This window comes from Xiphophorus hellerii, chromosome 23 (assembly GCF_003331165.1).
Source record: "Xiphophorus hellerii strain 12219 chromosome 23, Xiphophorus_hellerii-4.1, whole genome shotgun sequence".
Lineage (NCBI taxonomy): Eukaryota > Metazoa > Chordata > Actinopteri > Cyprinodontiformes > Poeciliidae > Xiphophorus > Xiphophorus hellerii.
In genome coordinates this window covers 25,339,939-25,354,146 of record NC_045694.1, presented here as the reverse complement: position 1 = coordinate 25,354,146, position 14,208 = coordinate 25,339,939, and the positions used below count along the sequence as shown (strand labels likewise).

The 14,208-nt window shown below is 42.2% G+C and overlaps 1 protein-coding gene across 1 annotated transcript; it reads right to left on the bottom strand.

Moving 5' to 3' along the window:
• Nucleotides 1–9,009: 9,009 nt before the first annotated feature.
• Nucleotides 9,010–13,263, bottom strand: LOC116714241 (non-histone chromosomal protein HMG-14A-like). The gene is made up of 6 exons (XM_032554662.1): nt 12,848–13,263; nt 11,849–11,881; nt 11,672–11,701; nt 10,551–10,598; nt 10,299–10,418; nt 9,010–10,216 (listed from the first exon to the last, which is right to left on the bottom strand). The coding sequence occupies exons 1-6, from the start codon at nt 12,860–12,862 to the stop codon at nt 10,169–10,171; spliced, it is 294 nt and encodes a 97-aa protein (XP_032410553.1). The 5' UTR covers nt 12,863–13,263; the 3' UTR covers nt 9,010–10,168.
• Nucleotides 13,264–14,208: the final 945 nt, after the last annotated feature.

Below are 14,208 nucleotides of genomic sequence, written 5' to 3'. Positions count from 1 at the left end.
AGTGCTCTACCCACTTCAGGACCCAACATATTATTGGCAGAGCATAAACTGGTTCCTAAAACACAAAGGATTTGAAAAGTGTGGTAAGATTTTTTATTACTTTAAAAACCAATCTCTGCTCATTTCGTCCATTCCTCTTAGGAAAATCAAAGCCCAGTCAGACTGGACGAGGAGCATCTTTAGGCGTACAATTTAAAGTTCAGGCAAAGACTGTCAATTGGATTTAGACCTGAGGTTTGACTAGGCCATTTCAACTATAGATGTGCGATCCAATTCCAATTTTTAGGATCACAATTCAATTTATTCAATTTTTCAAAAATACATACGGTGGTAAAAATGTTTAAAAAGAAATCTATTTTTAAAATAGATTTAAGTCGTACAGCTAACGGACTTTGGTTGTAGAGGATTTTATTTTGGGGTTTAGGAGTCAACTCCTTTGCATGAAACTTTTCTTTTCATTTCACACCTGTTCACACTAAAAAAGTAAGCATTCATCACTTTTTTTGTCAGCTTATTATATTAACACCTAACAACTCAGTCTTAGTCATTGCATCTCATTTTTTTAAAAAGGGCGAGGGGGAGGAGAGGCTGGCTTGAAATAGATAAAACCACTTTTTTTTCTCCTTCCAGTCCTGACAGAGGTTTGAAAATACTCACCTCTCTGCTATATATAGCCAGAACAAAAGGAGGGGAAAGAATTGTTTCTGTGTTCATGAATGAGCGAAGTGGGAGTGGGACATAATGAACCAGGTCACTCAGGTGTGTGATCATGCTAATGTTTACGGCTCTGACTCAATCCACTCCTGTTGTGTGTGTTAGCATGGGACTGGGAGAGGAGAGGTGCATCTCTCTCTCTATCTGTGTGTGTGTGTGGGGTGTGTGTGTGTCTACACTGATTGACGTCACAGACGCCGACTCATTTCCATCTTGTCTCCTGCAGAGAGAATAGATCCCCATCTGCACCCAGCCCTTCTCCCCTGCACACTTCCCAACCCTTTTTCCACTTTCACCCCCAACCCTCTCCTCCTCTCCTTCTTCTTCTTCTTCTTTTTTACCACTTCCTTTGTCTGATCCTGCCTCTTCCCATTCGTTCTTGCAGCTTCCCACCCCTTTACAGAGAGTGCAGCCACCCCAGCAGATAAACAAGATAGAGAAACACAAACAGCTTAAGACAGCCAGACAGGAACATCCGTGTTATTATTAGAATCTGGCCAGAAAACATCTGCTCATTTCGAGCTCCACGGGTCTCACAGGTCCAGAGGGAGAGAGAGAGACAGAGAGGCGACATCTGACCCGAGCTTTCTCACACTGAATGTGACCTGTGCGTACCTGACGGGCGACCCGTTCCTGTGCGCTTTGTCAGTTCGCTTTTTACGCCTGAGAGAAAGAAAAAGAAGAAGAAAAAAAACGCGTGACGTCCTTTCCACAACAATTGCTCATCCACATTCACACAGCAGTTTCTCTGCTGACGACAGAGCGCGATTTAAATCACTTCCTCACAAAAGGTCATCTTCACTCTGTGCTCTGAAAGACACCCCAACCCTAACCCCCACCCTTTCGACACGCACACCAGCGCGCGCGCAGACGCACTGTGTGCGGGCATGCACGAGTCCTTGGCCAAAACGACGTGGACGCAAATAAGACGAGTGCAAAAGAGAAGACAGCGGCTGAAAAAAATGCGTGGGACAAAGTTTTTTTCGTTTTTTTAAAATAAAAGCCAAAAGGTGTCCGTTTCGTTCACCATCAGAGGACACAATGAGAGCGAGCACTGAGTGGGGTTCAGGCGCTGTTGGGATCAATACATTTCCCTGAGACCACACAGAGAAAAGAAAGAGCAGCAGCAGCGGCGGCGGCCGTGGTTTTTGTTATGGTTGATGTACGGCTCTCTGCCCAGGGGGACAGGAAGCGCGGGGGGTGAGAATCTGTCTAGGACGTGGCAATGAGAAAACCAAATGTGCCAAAAACGTTATTAAAACAAACCCTCACCAGGAAACAAGAAATCATATTTGTATCTTTTAGCTAAAGTACAACTGGAAAATTAGAAATTCATTTACTAACATTTATATTTTTCCAATTGTTTATTATGTAATAAGCTAATGGAAGAGTCTCAACTAGTTTCTTTCTTTGTCTTTTTTTTATTTGGTATGTTGAAACTGTCAGAGCCATTGTTGTTCCATATTTTGTCTTTACTGTGGCATATTGTGTATATGTAAAGCAGTTTTTTTTATTTTTGTACCTTTTCTTATTTTTAGCTAAATGACGCAAATGAACAAAAGTCAAGAAAATCCCATTAGGACATCTGAACTCTAACTATGATTCACTCTAATGGCAGGTGTCTACTCGACAATACTGACTGTGAGAACTGAATCAAAATGGGGTTCAACAAAGTATTAGCATAAGGCTAATACTAGGAAACCCTGGTGTTCGCTGGGGGTTGGGGAACACAGCTGTTTGTGGTGAGGAAAAATACACTCTAAAACGCTTAAAAACACCAAACATGCTCTAATATGAATTAATACGCACAGTGGAAACTGTCCTAGCACTGATTCAGAGGCTTCCCTATCTCTTCTCTTAGCCAATAAGGGAAGTAAATGCTGTTCTTGGACTGGCTGCTTTGGAAAGCCCAGCCAGTAACATAACAAGTATCAATTTGCCTCGTATTTGAGCTTCACAAGCTGATTTATTTAGATAGTTTACATCATCTGTGAATTTTCTGCAAATAATTCGGAGGTATGTTCCACAAATAAATCCATTTTTAGGCAAGGGTCCACTGATTCAAACTTATTCAACTCGGTACTATAGCCTTTTTTTTGTTTGTTTGTTTTTTAAAATCTTTTTCTTTGTCACTTTAAAAGATTTGTTTTGTAGTTAAATTTTGCAAGATTTATGCTACTTTACAGTCTCAAAAAATATTATCTTGGTCTCATTTTTACATTCCCTAAACGTGGATTTTTTTTTTTATAATCACTTTAATAAATCTTTTTCTTCTGTTTTAGAAACCATGTCTAATCGTTGCACAACGTAATTACTTCAAGATTGTGAACATCACAAATGTATTTTATTGATTTAGTATAACAAATACAACAATGCAGCTGTTGTGGTTCCTGTGTAATTTATCCACAACAGCTAATTTCCCCATAATCAATTTCTTCATTCCTGGTTTTTCTCCTCTGTTCATGATCTGACTCGCAGTTTTCTTTGTGTGCTGCGTCTTTGATCCAACCATTTGAATAGGACTGCAGCAACAACAGTGCTGCTGGCACCAAAATCTGGGCTGAGTTCTGGCGGCCTCTAGTGGACAGGTACAGGAGAAGAAATTTACCTTATAGTCTTCGCAGTCCATCAAAGTGGGACGCATACATTGCTTTTTCGGAGTTGTGCTGAAATGATGTCACCAGGGATGGAAATTAAAAATTTTCTCCACCAGCTGCTGCGCCTGGAGGAGAAAATGTTTTACGGGCCACTCAGACATTTCACCAGCCACAGTTTTTTTCTTTCAATTACAAACCCCACCAGTACAAGCAAATGACATATGTCACATACAATGACTATGAAAACCGATTTACTGACAATAGGTTTGCCGTACAAATGTACGTATACAGACTAATTTAACATAACAATGCATGGACACCTTAACATGGTTGCAGTGCAATAAGTTCACTTGAAGTAATTACTAACAACAAACTTTAACTACACAACCCTAACATTCTTGCAATTATTTCCTATGTTGAATATTTCCACATTTTGGCTGCAACTCCCCCAGATAGTATTAAGTTAATTTATGTCTAGTCATGTTTAAATGGTATCAATAGCTGTTTTCTAACTGTTCTATTTGTTGCTCCTTACTTATTACGTTTTATATTGAAATTCACAATGATTCCCATTACTAAAAACATCACAAAACGTGTTCATTATTAACTCTACGGGCCATCATCATTCCTGTGTTATCCCCATACCTGTCAAGTCTCCCGTTTTTTCTGGGAAACTACTGTATTTTATTTTACCTGCTGTATTTTATAACCCCTCCCGTTTGTTTCTTTCCCTCCCCGCCTTTACGGTAGTAATACCCTCTGTGACGTTACTGTGTGGTAATTAACATATCGGTTAGTTTGACACATATTTCTGAATGAACTTACACGCGTTTTAGCTTTAGTTGTTGTAGTTTTTCTGACTCGTCCCGTCTCGTATCCTCTCATTTTCTCGGACTCCGGTTAGCAGCGACCGTTAGCTGAAATGGCTCTATTTATAACCTTAGAGGGGCGTGGCCAAGGAGGACTGAGGGATTTCATTGGATAAGCCCAATCTCCGTCAATAAAATCAACCAATGGGCTGTCGCGGTCGTTAAAAGTTATATTTGATGTATATTTGTTGGTTAAATTGTGACAGCGTAGGTTCGTCCCATATACAATATGTGAATCAGTCTGTAGTCCAGTCAGCCACTCCCACCCTGGACAGAAGTTCAAACTGAATGCAGCTTTTTATTTATTTATTTTTTTCTGTTCAAATTGTCCACCCACCACAGCAGGGCCGGCCCAAGGCATAAGCAAACTAAGCTAAAGATCAATCTCCTCCACCTCCTCCCTGAACTACTATTGCTAGCTAAAGTAATGCAACGTTCCGGCCAAAACAACCAATCAGAACCAGGAGGAGGGTCTTAGCGCTGTCAATCAATCTCATTCCCTCACTGCTAAATGTGCTAATGGTGGAGAAACAACTTATCTTAACTAGCTGCAGCATAGCACAGCGCAAGGGGAGTGAGGGAGCAGCCATGAGATTGTGATTAACAGCAATAAAACTCTCCTGTCTCTGATTGGTTGTTTCTAGATAGCACTGGGAGAAAGCAGATGAAATACATTTTTAACAGATTATTTCTATCTATCTATCTATCTATCTATCTATCTATCTATCTATCTATCTATCTATCTATCTATCTATCTATCTATCTGTCTGTCTGTCTGTCTGTCTGTCTGTCTGTCTGTCTGTCTGTCTGTCTGTCTGTCTGTCTGTCTGTCTGTCTGTCTGTCTGTCTGTCTGTCTGTCTCTGTCTGTCTCTGTCTGTCTGTCTGTCTGTCTAAACCTGTCTGATTAGCTCTCTGATGCCTGCATGCGGCTGCGTCTTAGTATCAAAGCCGTTAATGAGTCAGAGGGCTGATCACAGGAGACGGGATGAATGAGCGGCTCAGTGAGCGCTGAGGAACATCACAGGAACAGACGAGAGAAGGAGGTCCAGAAATGAGAGGCGGGTACAGATCTGAAACTTTCTGCCCGATCAATAACGTGTCGTATTTATTTATTTTGCTTTGGTTCCCCTTCTCATCGCTGCGTTTTTATCGACGGATCCCGCACACAGAGCACTGGATCCGTAGACTGTGTGATGGGCCCTCAATGCTAAACTGAACAGTGAAACGCATTGAACAGTCGATGATGAGACGGGAGATTAAAGCCTGTTGCCAGACTCTTCTGTAAAATCAATTAAAACTTACTTCAGATGATGTTTGTCGTGTTTCAGTTTTTCGATCTGCTTGACATTCTGATTTATTCAAGATGAAAATGTACCCCTTAAAAACGAACTTCCAGGTGCACGTCCCATTGGTGACGTCATGTAACACAAGGCATAACTGACCAGTTATTTTGAGTGGATCCCCTATAATTCTCTCTCTCTTTTCCCCCCCAGTTCTATTTCCAAGTTCTCATCAGATTTTCCGCCCCCCCCCCCCCCCCCCCCCCCCCTCATATTCAGGCTTTGTTCAGAAAATTGTGGAAAGAATTAGCAACAATGACAGGTGTTATTGGTTCCATTAAAAGGATTTTAATGATAGGCCGACAAGCTAAAATGCCTCAAAATCTTTGTCAAAAACATTAGCCATCTTTTGTGGTGCAGCATGGAGCAGTGGCTTATCAAAAGACAGGCTGCGGCATCATGGGAGCACAAAGAAGCCTCATCAAAGGTCCTTCCTCCCAGCAGCTCTTAGACTTTAGAACATCGCTCCTCCCAACAAAATCCTTAGATGTTTGCAACCCAGCTGATGTTTGCACATCTCTGTTGTTTAAACTTTTTTTTTTTGTCCTTCCTATGCGGCACCCAGTGTAAAAAAATTGATTGTAAAGATTTAACAGACAGTCTTTTTGTTTATATTTAGCTTACTTTTCTCACATTTAGTGTACTTTCTTCACATTTAAACTGGAATATGTTACCATGTTGCCAAATCTAAATCTAAATATTTAATCTACATCCAAAGTTAAATCTACCTGCTAAATTTAAATCTCAGTGTAAATATGATATCTGGAATTTAGATTTGCTAAGAATTTGTGAAACGTAAACATTGTAATTTATGAGGTTTTTTTTGTTGTTGTTTTTTTGACATTGTCAAGTTAAATGTGACAAAAGCTCTCTATGGAAAAGTAATTTAAATTTCAAAAACCACACTGTACAATTTTTGTATTTGAATTTTACACATTGCGTCCCACGCCTTATAAATACTGTTGTTCGTATGCACAAATACACGCGCTCAGTTTGTAGATTCTTTTTTTTTTTTTTTTTTACGCATTCTACTCAGTACCACATCTTTTTTTATTCTATTTTTATTAATTGCACTTATTATATTTGTTTACAATAAAGCAATTTTGCCCTTCTTGTACAGTCTCTTAGTTTTAGCTTCTGTTTTTATTTTATCTGATTTTTTTTATCTTTGTGTGAATCTATCTTCTTCACTTGCCTGTCACTTTGCTGCTGGTACATGTGAATTTCCCCTGAAATAAATAAATAAATAAATAAATATTCTATTCTGTTCCATAGCTACCATGTTAGCAGGACTGCTAGCTGAATGCCAAGCAGAAAAGAAGGAAAGGTGTGTTTTTTCCCTTCTTCGGTGTGCTTTTTCACTAACTACTACCCATTTTTTAAAACCAAATTCGTGAAATGCTGCAGTGTAAATCCACACTTCATTGTCCAGTTGAGGTTTGTTGTCAGTGTAAATGTTTTAGAAGACAGCAAATTCTGCAATATCTCTGAAACAGCTGAGAGGAAGCGAGATGTGAATTATATTCCATCATCTCTAAGTAACCAGTTTGAGGGACGATATCTACTACATCTGTAACCAAACGCAAGGCGCGGGAACCAAAAGTCCACCAGAGAGCGTTTCAACCGCTCCGTGCATGCGGCTGTAAATGTGGAACAATGCTGCCATCTAGTGGCGGAAAGTCGCAACACTCCGTTTCTTGCAAACACAAAGTATCGACAAAATGGTGCCCAGTGCTCGGCCATGACAATGCAGGTCAGAGGCGCTGCGTGTGCTGCACACAATAGCTGGAGAAAAAGCGCGTCTTAAAACAAACAAACATGGAGTCAAGGTTTGTTAAAAACCTGTAAGCGATTCGGGGCTTAAAGAACGCAAAGGCTTTGCTTTGAAGTGTAGACAAGAGGGCTTACTGCAGTCAGTTGCACTCCTGAAACCCTGTTTAAAAAAAAAAAAAATGCATCGCTTTGACATCACCATGGCACGTGTGAATCCATGTGCGTTTTCACCTGTGGGCAAAAAAACAAAAATTGAAAAGCTGGGTGCGGACATGAGGGGAAAGAATGCGGCAAACGTACACACACACACACACACACCCACACACACACACACACTGGCGCTCAGATCACACTGCGCTGTGAGTGCTGCAGGCAAATGCGCACGCTGAAAAGGCCGTGCCTGCTCCATCAGGCCGTACATGCAAACGTCTCTGTGCAGAAGCTAAATCTGGAGCTCCCTCTATGCCACGCTGCTAAATAAGCCTGTGATCTTTTGCTATGGGGTTGTCGGTTTGGGGGGGTGAATGTGGGCCACGGTGCTCATGCGTGAGTTCACCGAGGGTTTAACATGAGTGAGTGAACCCAGAGAAGAAGGGGGGTAAAAAATGGACAAAGATGCCCGCCGCCATGCCCTCGTCTGAGCGGGTGAAAGGCTGAGAGTCAGGATTACGACAGGCTTCGCAGAAGGCCTCCGGTCAGTCGTCGAGTCTGCCGTCATTTACTGGGGCATTTCAGTAACTGGCGAGGATAAAGACGAGGGATGAGGGGTGGATTTAAGCATTTAGTGATGGGTTAGAGCAGCGGCACAGCTGTTGCTGCAAACCTGTGGCTGATTCAGTTGAAACCTCACAGAGGAGTGTTTTATCTGCTTAACTAGACAAAGCAGGCTGGTTGGAGACGGACTTTCATAGGGAAACGGTCGACGTTTCGTCAGGTTTCAACAACTCAAATTTAAGTCTTCTCAAGACCCTCAAGACTGATATGAGTGACATTTAAGCCCTTTATCAGGACAGAAATGTACAAGATGAAATTACATCATTTATACAGTTCTGCCAACTTTTTTTTGTGTGTGCACAGTATGCAAGTAGCATCACATGGATTGGCAACAGATGTGAGCCAGTAGCAGAGATAAATGTTGCCATCTCTGATTGGCGATATTATACACTTGCCAATGACAGATGCAATAAAGCTTGCTAGCTAGAAAGGATTTATTAGCAGCTAGGTGGTGGTAGCCTCAACCGCCTTGAGCCACAGAACCCAACGAAGACGTCTGTGTTCGACTCAAACTGCTGCCTGACAGAAAACTGAGAAAAATAAACCACATAGAACAAACAAGACTAAAGTTAAATTTTGCCCTGCCACAACAAAATTTGAGACCTTTGACTCATGTTTTTAAGGCCACCTTGCATATTTCCTAACGAATTTAAGACAATTTAAGGTCTTAACTTTAGATAGATGATTTTAAGAGGTTTTAAGGATGCACAGACACCCTTTCTTTCCTTCCACAAATATGATCTGACATGTTAAAATAACTTGTCAAAGTAGCGATTTCTACTACATCTTGCTTATTAATCATAATGAGCACTTCAAGCTACTGCTTAAGATGAATATTAATGAGAAAAGCTTATTTACAGGGAGATAAATAAGTATTCTTTATCTCCCTGTAAATAAAAAAAAGTATTCTTTTTTTTTAAAAAGCACACTGGAGACGAGGATTCGAGGAAAATTTCCAGGACTTGTTTTTATTAAGAGAATTTCAGAACATAAGAGAGGGACCAGACACCTGCATTAGTTAGAGAAGGAATCCAAATTCAATAAAAACAAACAAAAGGAAAAGCAAAGAGAGAGAGAGAAAGAAAAAAAAAACAACAACAAAAAAACCCAAAAACCGAGTGTTTAGAAAAGCTGACGCGACAGCCCGGATGGAGCAGGAGCTGTATTTTTTTTTTTTTGTTTGTTTTGTTTTTTCAAAGTTTTTTTTTCTTTTAATCTTATTTAACACGCAGGGTCGTCTAAGGAGACGGGGGTCGGAGGCAATCGCTGTTTCCCGGAATGTTTCACTTGTTCGTCTTCCTCTTTCTTATGGACAACACGCTTAAGCACACCTTTTTTTTTTTTTTTGTTTTTCTTCGTTTTGTTTGTTTAAAACACAGTTTGAGTGAAATAAAAGAGAAAAGAAACAAGACCATAAAACCAAAGGGGGGGAACCGAAAAAAAAAGGAAAAAAAAAGGGGGATAGAGAGAGAGAGAGAGAGAGCGGGGAACTCACTGCACATTTAGAGGTCTAAAAGAATCACCCACATGAACATGGCTGAACCGTTAATAAAAGATGGACAAAGGCTGATCTGTCGGGAGGGGGGGCGGGTGTGGGTAGTCTAATTTGTGGGACAGAGCAGGAGAAGGAGGGAGGAAAAGAGAGAGAGAAAGAGAGAGAGAGATCGGGGGGTCGGAGGGGAAATAAACACAGTAATACACAACTCACGACATTAGCCAATCCGGCAACAAGGGACACGCTTTCTACACCAAACAAGCCTTCAACAATCATGAAATGCCATTTAAAAAAGATTTTAGTGTGTTTTTTTTTCTTTATTCCTTGCCTGCAGACACTTGATATGACCACTGCAAGTCTGCCAGGGCGCTCCATTATCAGCTTCGCTTTTTTGTGCTAAAAATCTGTACGGATACTTATAAAATCATTGATAAAAATATTCCTCTGTTAACAATACGCCTCGGAGGGGGGAAACCATGTGAGAGACTTGAGGAAGGGGTAAAGGGTTGGGGGGGCGGGGGGCGGGGGGAGAAGAAGGGGAGGTGGATGTAGAGTAGGAGGAGGAAGCCGGAGGGGTCGGAGGTCGGGGGGGGGGGGCAGTGGTGCTACTCGGACTTGGCGTCGTCCTTGGCCTCCTCGGGGGCTGCCTCCACCTGTGGGGGGGGTTCAGAGGGGCAAAACGTCAGCTGGGTGGGTTCGGTGGGGCGCTGCGCGGTCACGCGGTCGCCGCCTCACCTCGTTGGTCTTGGCCTCTCCGTTCTCAGAGTGGTTCTCCTCGTTGGCCTCCGCCTCGGCGTTCTCCTTCGCCTTCTTGGTCTTCTTGTCCTCCTTCTTGTCGTTCACCGCCTTTTCTTTCTGCCGAAGAGAGAACGAGAAAAAAAAAGAAGATGCAAACAAAAAAAAAAAACAACCCCTGAGCCGACAGAAAGAGAAAACGCAGCGTTACAAGAAGCGGTTGGGCCCAAGCGGGTGGCTCCGCCCCCTTACCTTTGCCGCCTTCTTCACCTTTGGCTCCGGCTTGGGAGGAACTGGTTTCTGGGGACGCAAACGGCCCCCGGTTACTCTTGGCAACGCTTTTATTTTGAACATTTACAGCTTTTTTTTTTTTTTTTGTCTCCCCTCTTTTCTGTTGTTTCTGAATCCAAACTTTTCTTAATGCTGGAAGTTTAAACGACCAGAAAAACGTTTTAGAGCAAAAACGCGACTGAATGCTTCTTTTCTCTTTCTTTAATTCATGTTTAATAACTTTGAAATGTGTACAAAGCAAGAAACTAAACTTTTTATGATTTCAAAGCTTGTTTTCTACGTATGTTGTGCTTCTACCATCTCACAGACGATTCCCAAGTTTCCAACAGTTCCTCGCGCTGCCAGTATTGCATTTAAAAGTTGTTCTTATGTTTCAAAGTTTGCTTGTATGTTTATTTTTCAGTTTCAGAAGTCAGGAAATGGATATAAGTCTCTTTTTCACTCTCTAAGGGTTACTGATAAGGCTTTTCTTGGAAACTCTAACCGTTTGACGAATTGGAGACGCATCAATCAGGACTTTCCACGCTTAATAATAATCATTTTTGAATTTCTCGGAAGGTCTGACTTCCTGAATTTGACTAAATCTGACGATTTGCTCCTCTGACAACAGGGAAGAGAGGAAAATGTGCTGCTTGTTCTTTGATAAAAAATAGCAGTTTTGAATCAAAAAAAAGAATGATTTAAATGATCACCTCCATTTACACATAACAGCTAATGCTCCTTAACTTTTTATTTTTATCAATCTCACTTATTTTTATGGCCAATTGATCAGTTGGTTCCTACAACTAAACTTTATTTTGTTTGTTACACAGTACTGTGAAAGCAGTATGTTCAGGACGTTCTGTAGTTTTGTCATTGAACGTGTCACTTTTATTTGTTTCGTATTGACATGATTCCGGTTTAAAAAGTAAAAAAAAAGAAAAAAAAAAGAAAGTTAGACGCCTGATTTTACTCCCTGAGAGGAGTCATGTGATATTTATTGAACGTTACAACTATTCAGGTATCCTGAAGCGTGGTGTGATGTTCGGCGCGTTCGTTAACGGAGCCGGCTACACTAAGTGTGATCAGTGAGAGATTCTTACCGCCGATAACCGAGCTGATCTCCTCTGGGGCTGAAACAAAAGAGGATACGGTCAAAGTTTGGATAAAACGTGGCAGCTGGTGGAAAAACACATTTCGATTCAATCGAACACAAGAGCACGTGTCCGGTGAAGCGACTGTTTTAATGAAACAGAACCAGAGGACACCGCTCCGCTCACCTCCTCCTTGTCTCCTCCTTCTGTTCCCTGTGCCTGGAAAACAAAACAGAAACAACTCAAGATGAGGAAAGAAATCATAAATAACATCCCTGAGCTCAGCGTTCGGCTTATTACTGTCAGCAGAACAGCTTCCGCGAGGTTCGGGCACGCATTCCGGTGAGTCGCGAACCCCTTGGAAAAACTTTTCAATTTCACACGAAAACTAAAAGAAGAAATCCAAATCCAGGTGGATTTAACGCACTGCGGGCTTAAAATATGGCCGTCATGCGTAGATTGAGGAGCAGGGTGCAGGAGCCGCGCCATGCGGCTCCGCGGAGCCACATTTTGAGGGTCCAGGCCCCGCTTTCGCCCCCCGCCTCCGGCTCCTTCATTCAGTGCATGCAGCTCGGATTTGAACGCTGGCGCGGGAGCCTTTCAGGAGGGGGCGGGGGGGCCTGCCGGGGGACGCTCGCGGGCTCCACCCGGCGGCAGAGGCGCGCCACTGCAGCCATTTGGGACTACGAACAAAGAGAGAAAATATATAATTTTACCGAAACGCCGCGGCGAATGTCCGATTTCGCGGTCAAAACGCAAAGCGGGGGCTCCGGGGCATTTTCTGGCGCTACTTGCCGGCGGTTCGGTGGGCCCGCGGCGGTAAGCGGAGCGTTTTGTTCTCGGTAGGTCGGGCGACGAAGGTGGAAGAGAGCTGCAAAGCATGGCTGCTGCTTGTGCTTTAACTGCATGGAGACCGAGAGAGACTTCTGACTCCCCCAAAGGACAGCGGCTCGCGCACTCCACACGCGCTTTAAAGGCCGTGCGCGAGCGGGAAAATATCCATTCCACCACACAAAAAATTTACATTATATGCAGAAAGCAGGCAAAAATCCCCGGCGACGGAGAACGGTTATACGTTGCGTTATAATTAAGTAATGTCTCTGAGGGATGTCTTCACAATCGTTTGCACTGGATTAATGGCTGATTTGCCCCTCCAAATATTTGTATTATTTCGAGAATACGTACCTTTCTCTTGGGCATGTTGATCTCTTGGAGGTTTCCTTACAAATACAACTAAAAACTGCTTTTCTTAGTGGGTTCAGTGCATGTGAAGACGAGTGTCTCCCCTTATGCTCGGCAGTGTAGTAAACACACTGGAACAGAGAGGCGAGTGGTTGAATGGGGGGAGGGGTGCGGCTAAAGCCGTGATTGATAGGCTCTCGGCCAATCAGGTGACGCCATTCGGGGCCGCAGAACACTTGGAATTTTGGAGCCGGTGATGTTCCGAGGTCTGCGCGGATGGCTTCTTCTTCGCCGAGGCAGAGGATGGGAGGAAGCCGCCGCAATAATGGAGGGGCTTTCTGTGCCTTCGAGGACGTGTTTTCCACGCACACACACCGTGTGACTGCGAAGCGGAGGCCTCGCTCGGCCGCGTACGCACGCGCGCACACACGCACAGGCGCGCGCGCGTGCGCGCTTAAGGCAGGCCCTGACGGCAGAAAGCAGGCCACATGCCCCGGTGTTTAAAGCTGTGCATCCCCCGCTGGAGAGCGTGAAAGCGGGAGCTAACGTCTGAGAGATCTCTCCACAAATCCCGTCTGTGTTTCTGTCCAATATGGCGCCCGCTGCTCTACGACACTTTTTTTTTTTTTTTTTGTATCTTCTCAGTGTGCTTTCCTACATTTGTTACAGGCTACTTGTATAGAAGGTCAAAAGTGCCACAATCCAAATACTGAATAAACGATTTCAGCTAATATTTATATACTGGTTGTTTAAATAAAACTTTAATATGTACATTAAATATGCAAACGTGTTTATAATTATTTAATAGTGTCAGTAAGTAATTAGATACGTTTATTTTTATATCAGATTTAATGTTTCTATATTGTTATATTTGTCATGATGGAGCTAAACATACCAACGGTAGAAAAAGTTTGCTCAGAAGGAAATATATAGTCCGGTTATCCTAAATTTGTCGTAGGCTCTTTATATGGAAGCCCAAAAGGGCCACAATCCAAAAAATGTAATAAACACTTCAAATGAATATTTATGTGCTGGTCGTTTAAATAAAACTGTAATATATATATTAAATAAATACAAACGTGTTTATAATTATTTAATAGTGTCAGCCAGTTATTAGATACAATGTATATTTTTTGTATCTGTTTTTTGTATTTCTTTACAATTATTTGTCATGATTGTGCTAAACATACTTAGAATGAAATATGTAGTCCTGTTATCCTAAATTTGTCTTAGGCTCCTTTTATGGAGTGCCAAACCTGCCACAAATAAAATTAAATAAACTGTTCAAAATTTATATACAAGTTGTTTAAAAAAATGTAACATGTCCATGAAATAAATGCAAATGTGAATGTGTATATAATTAT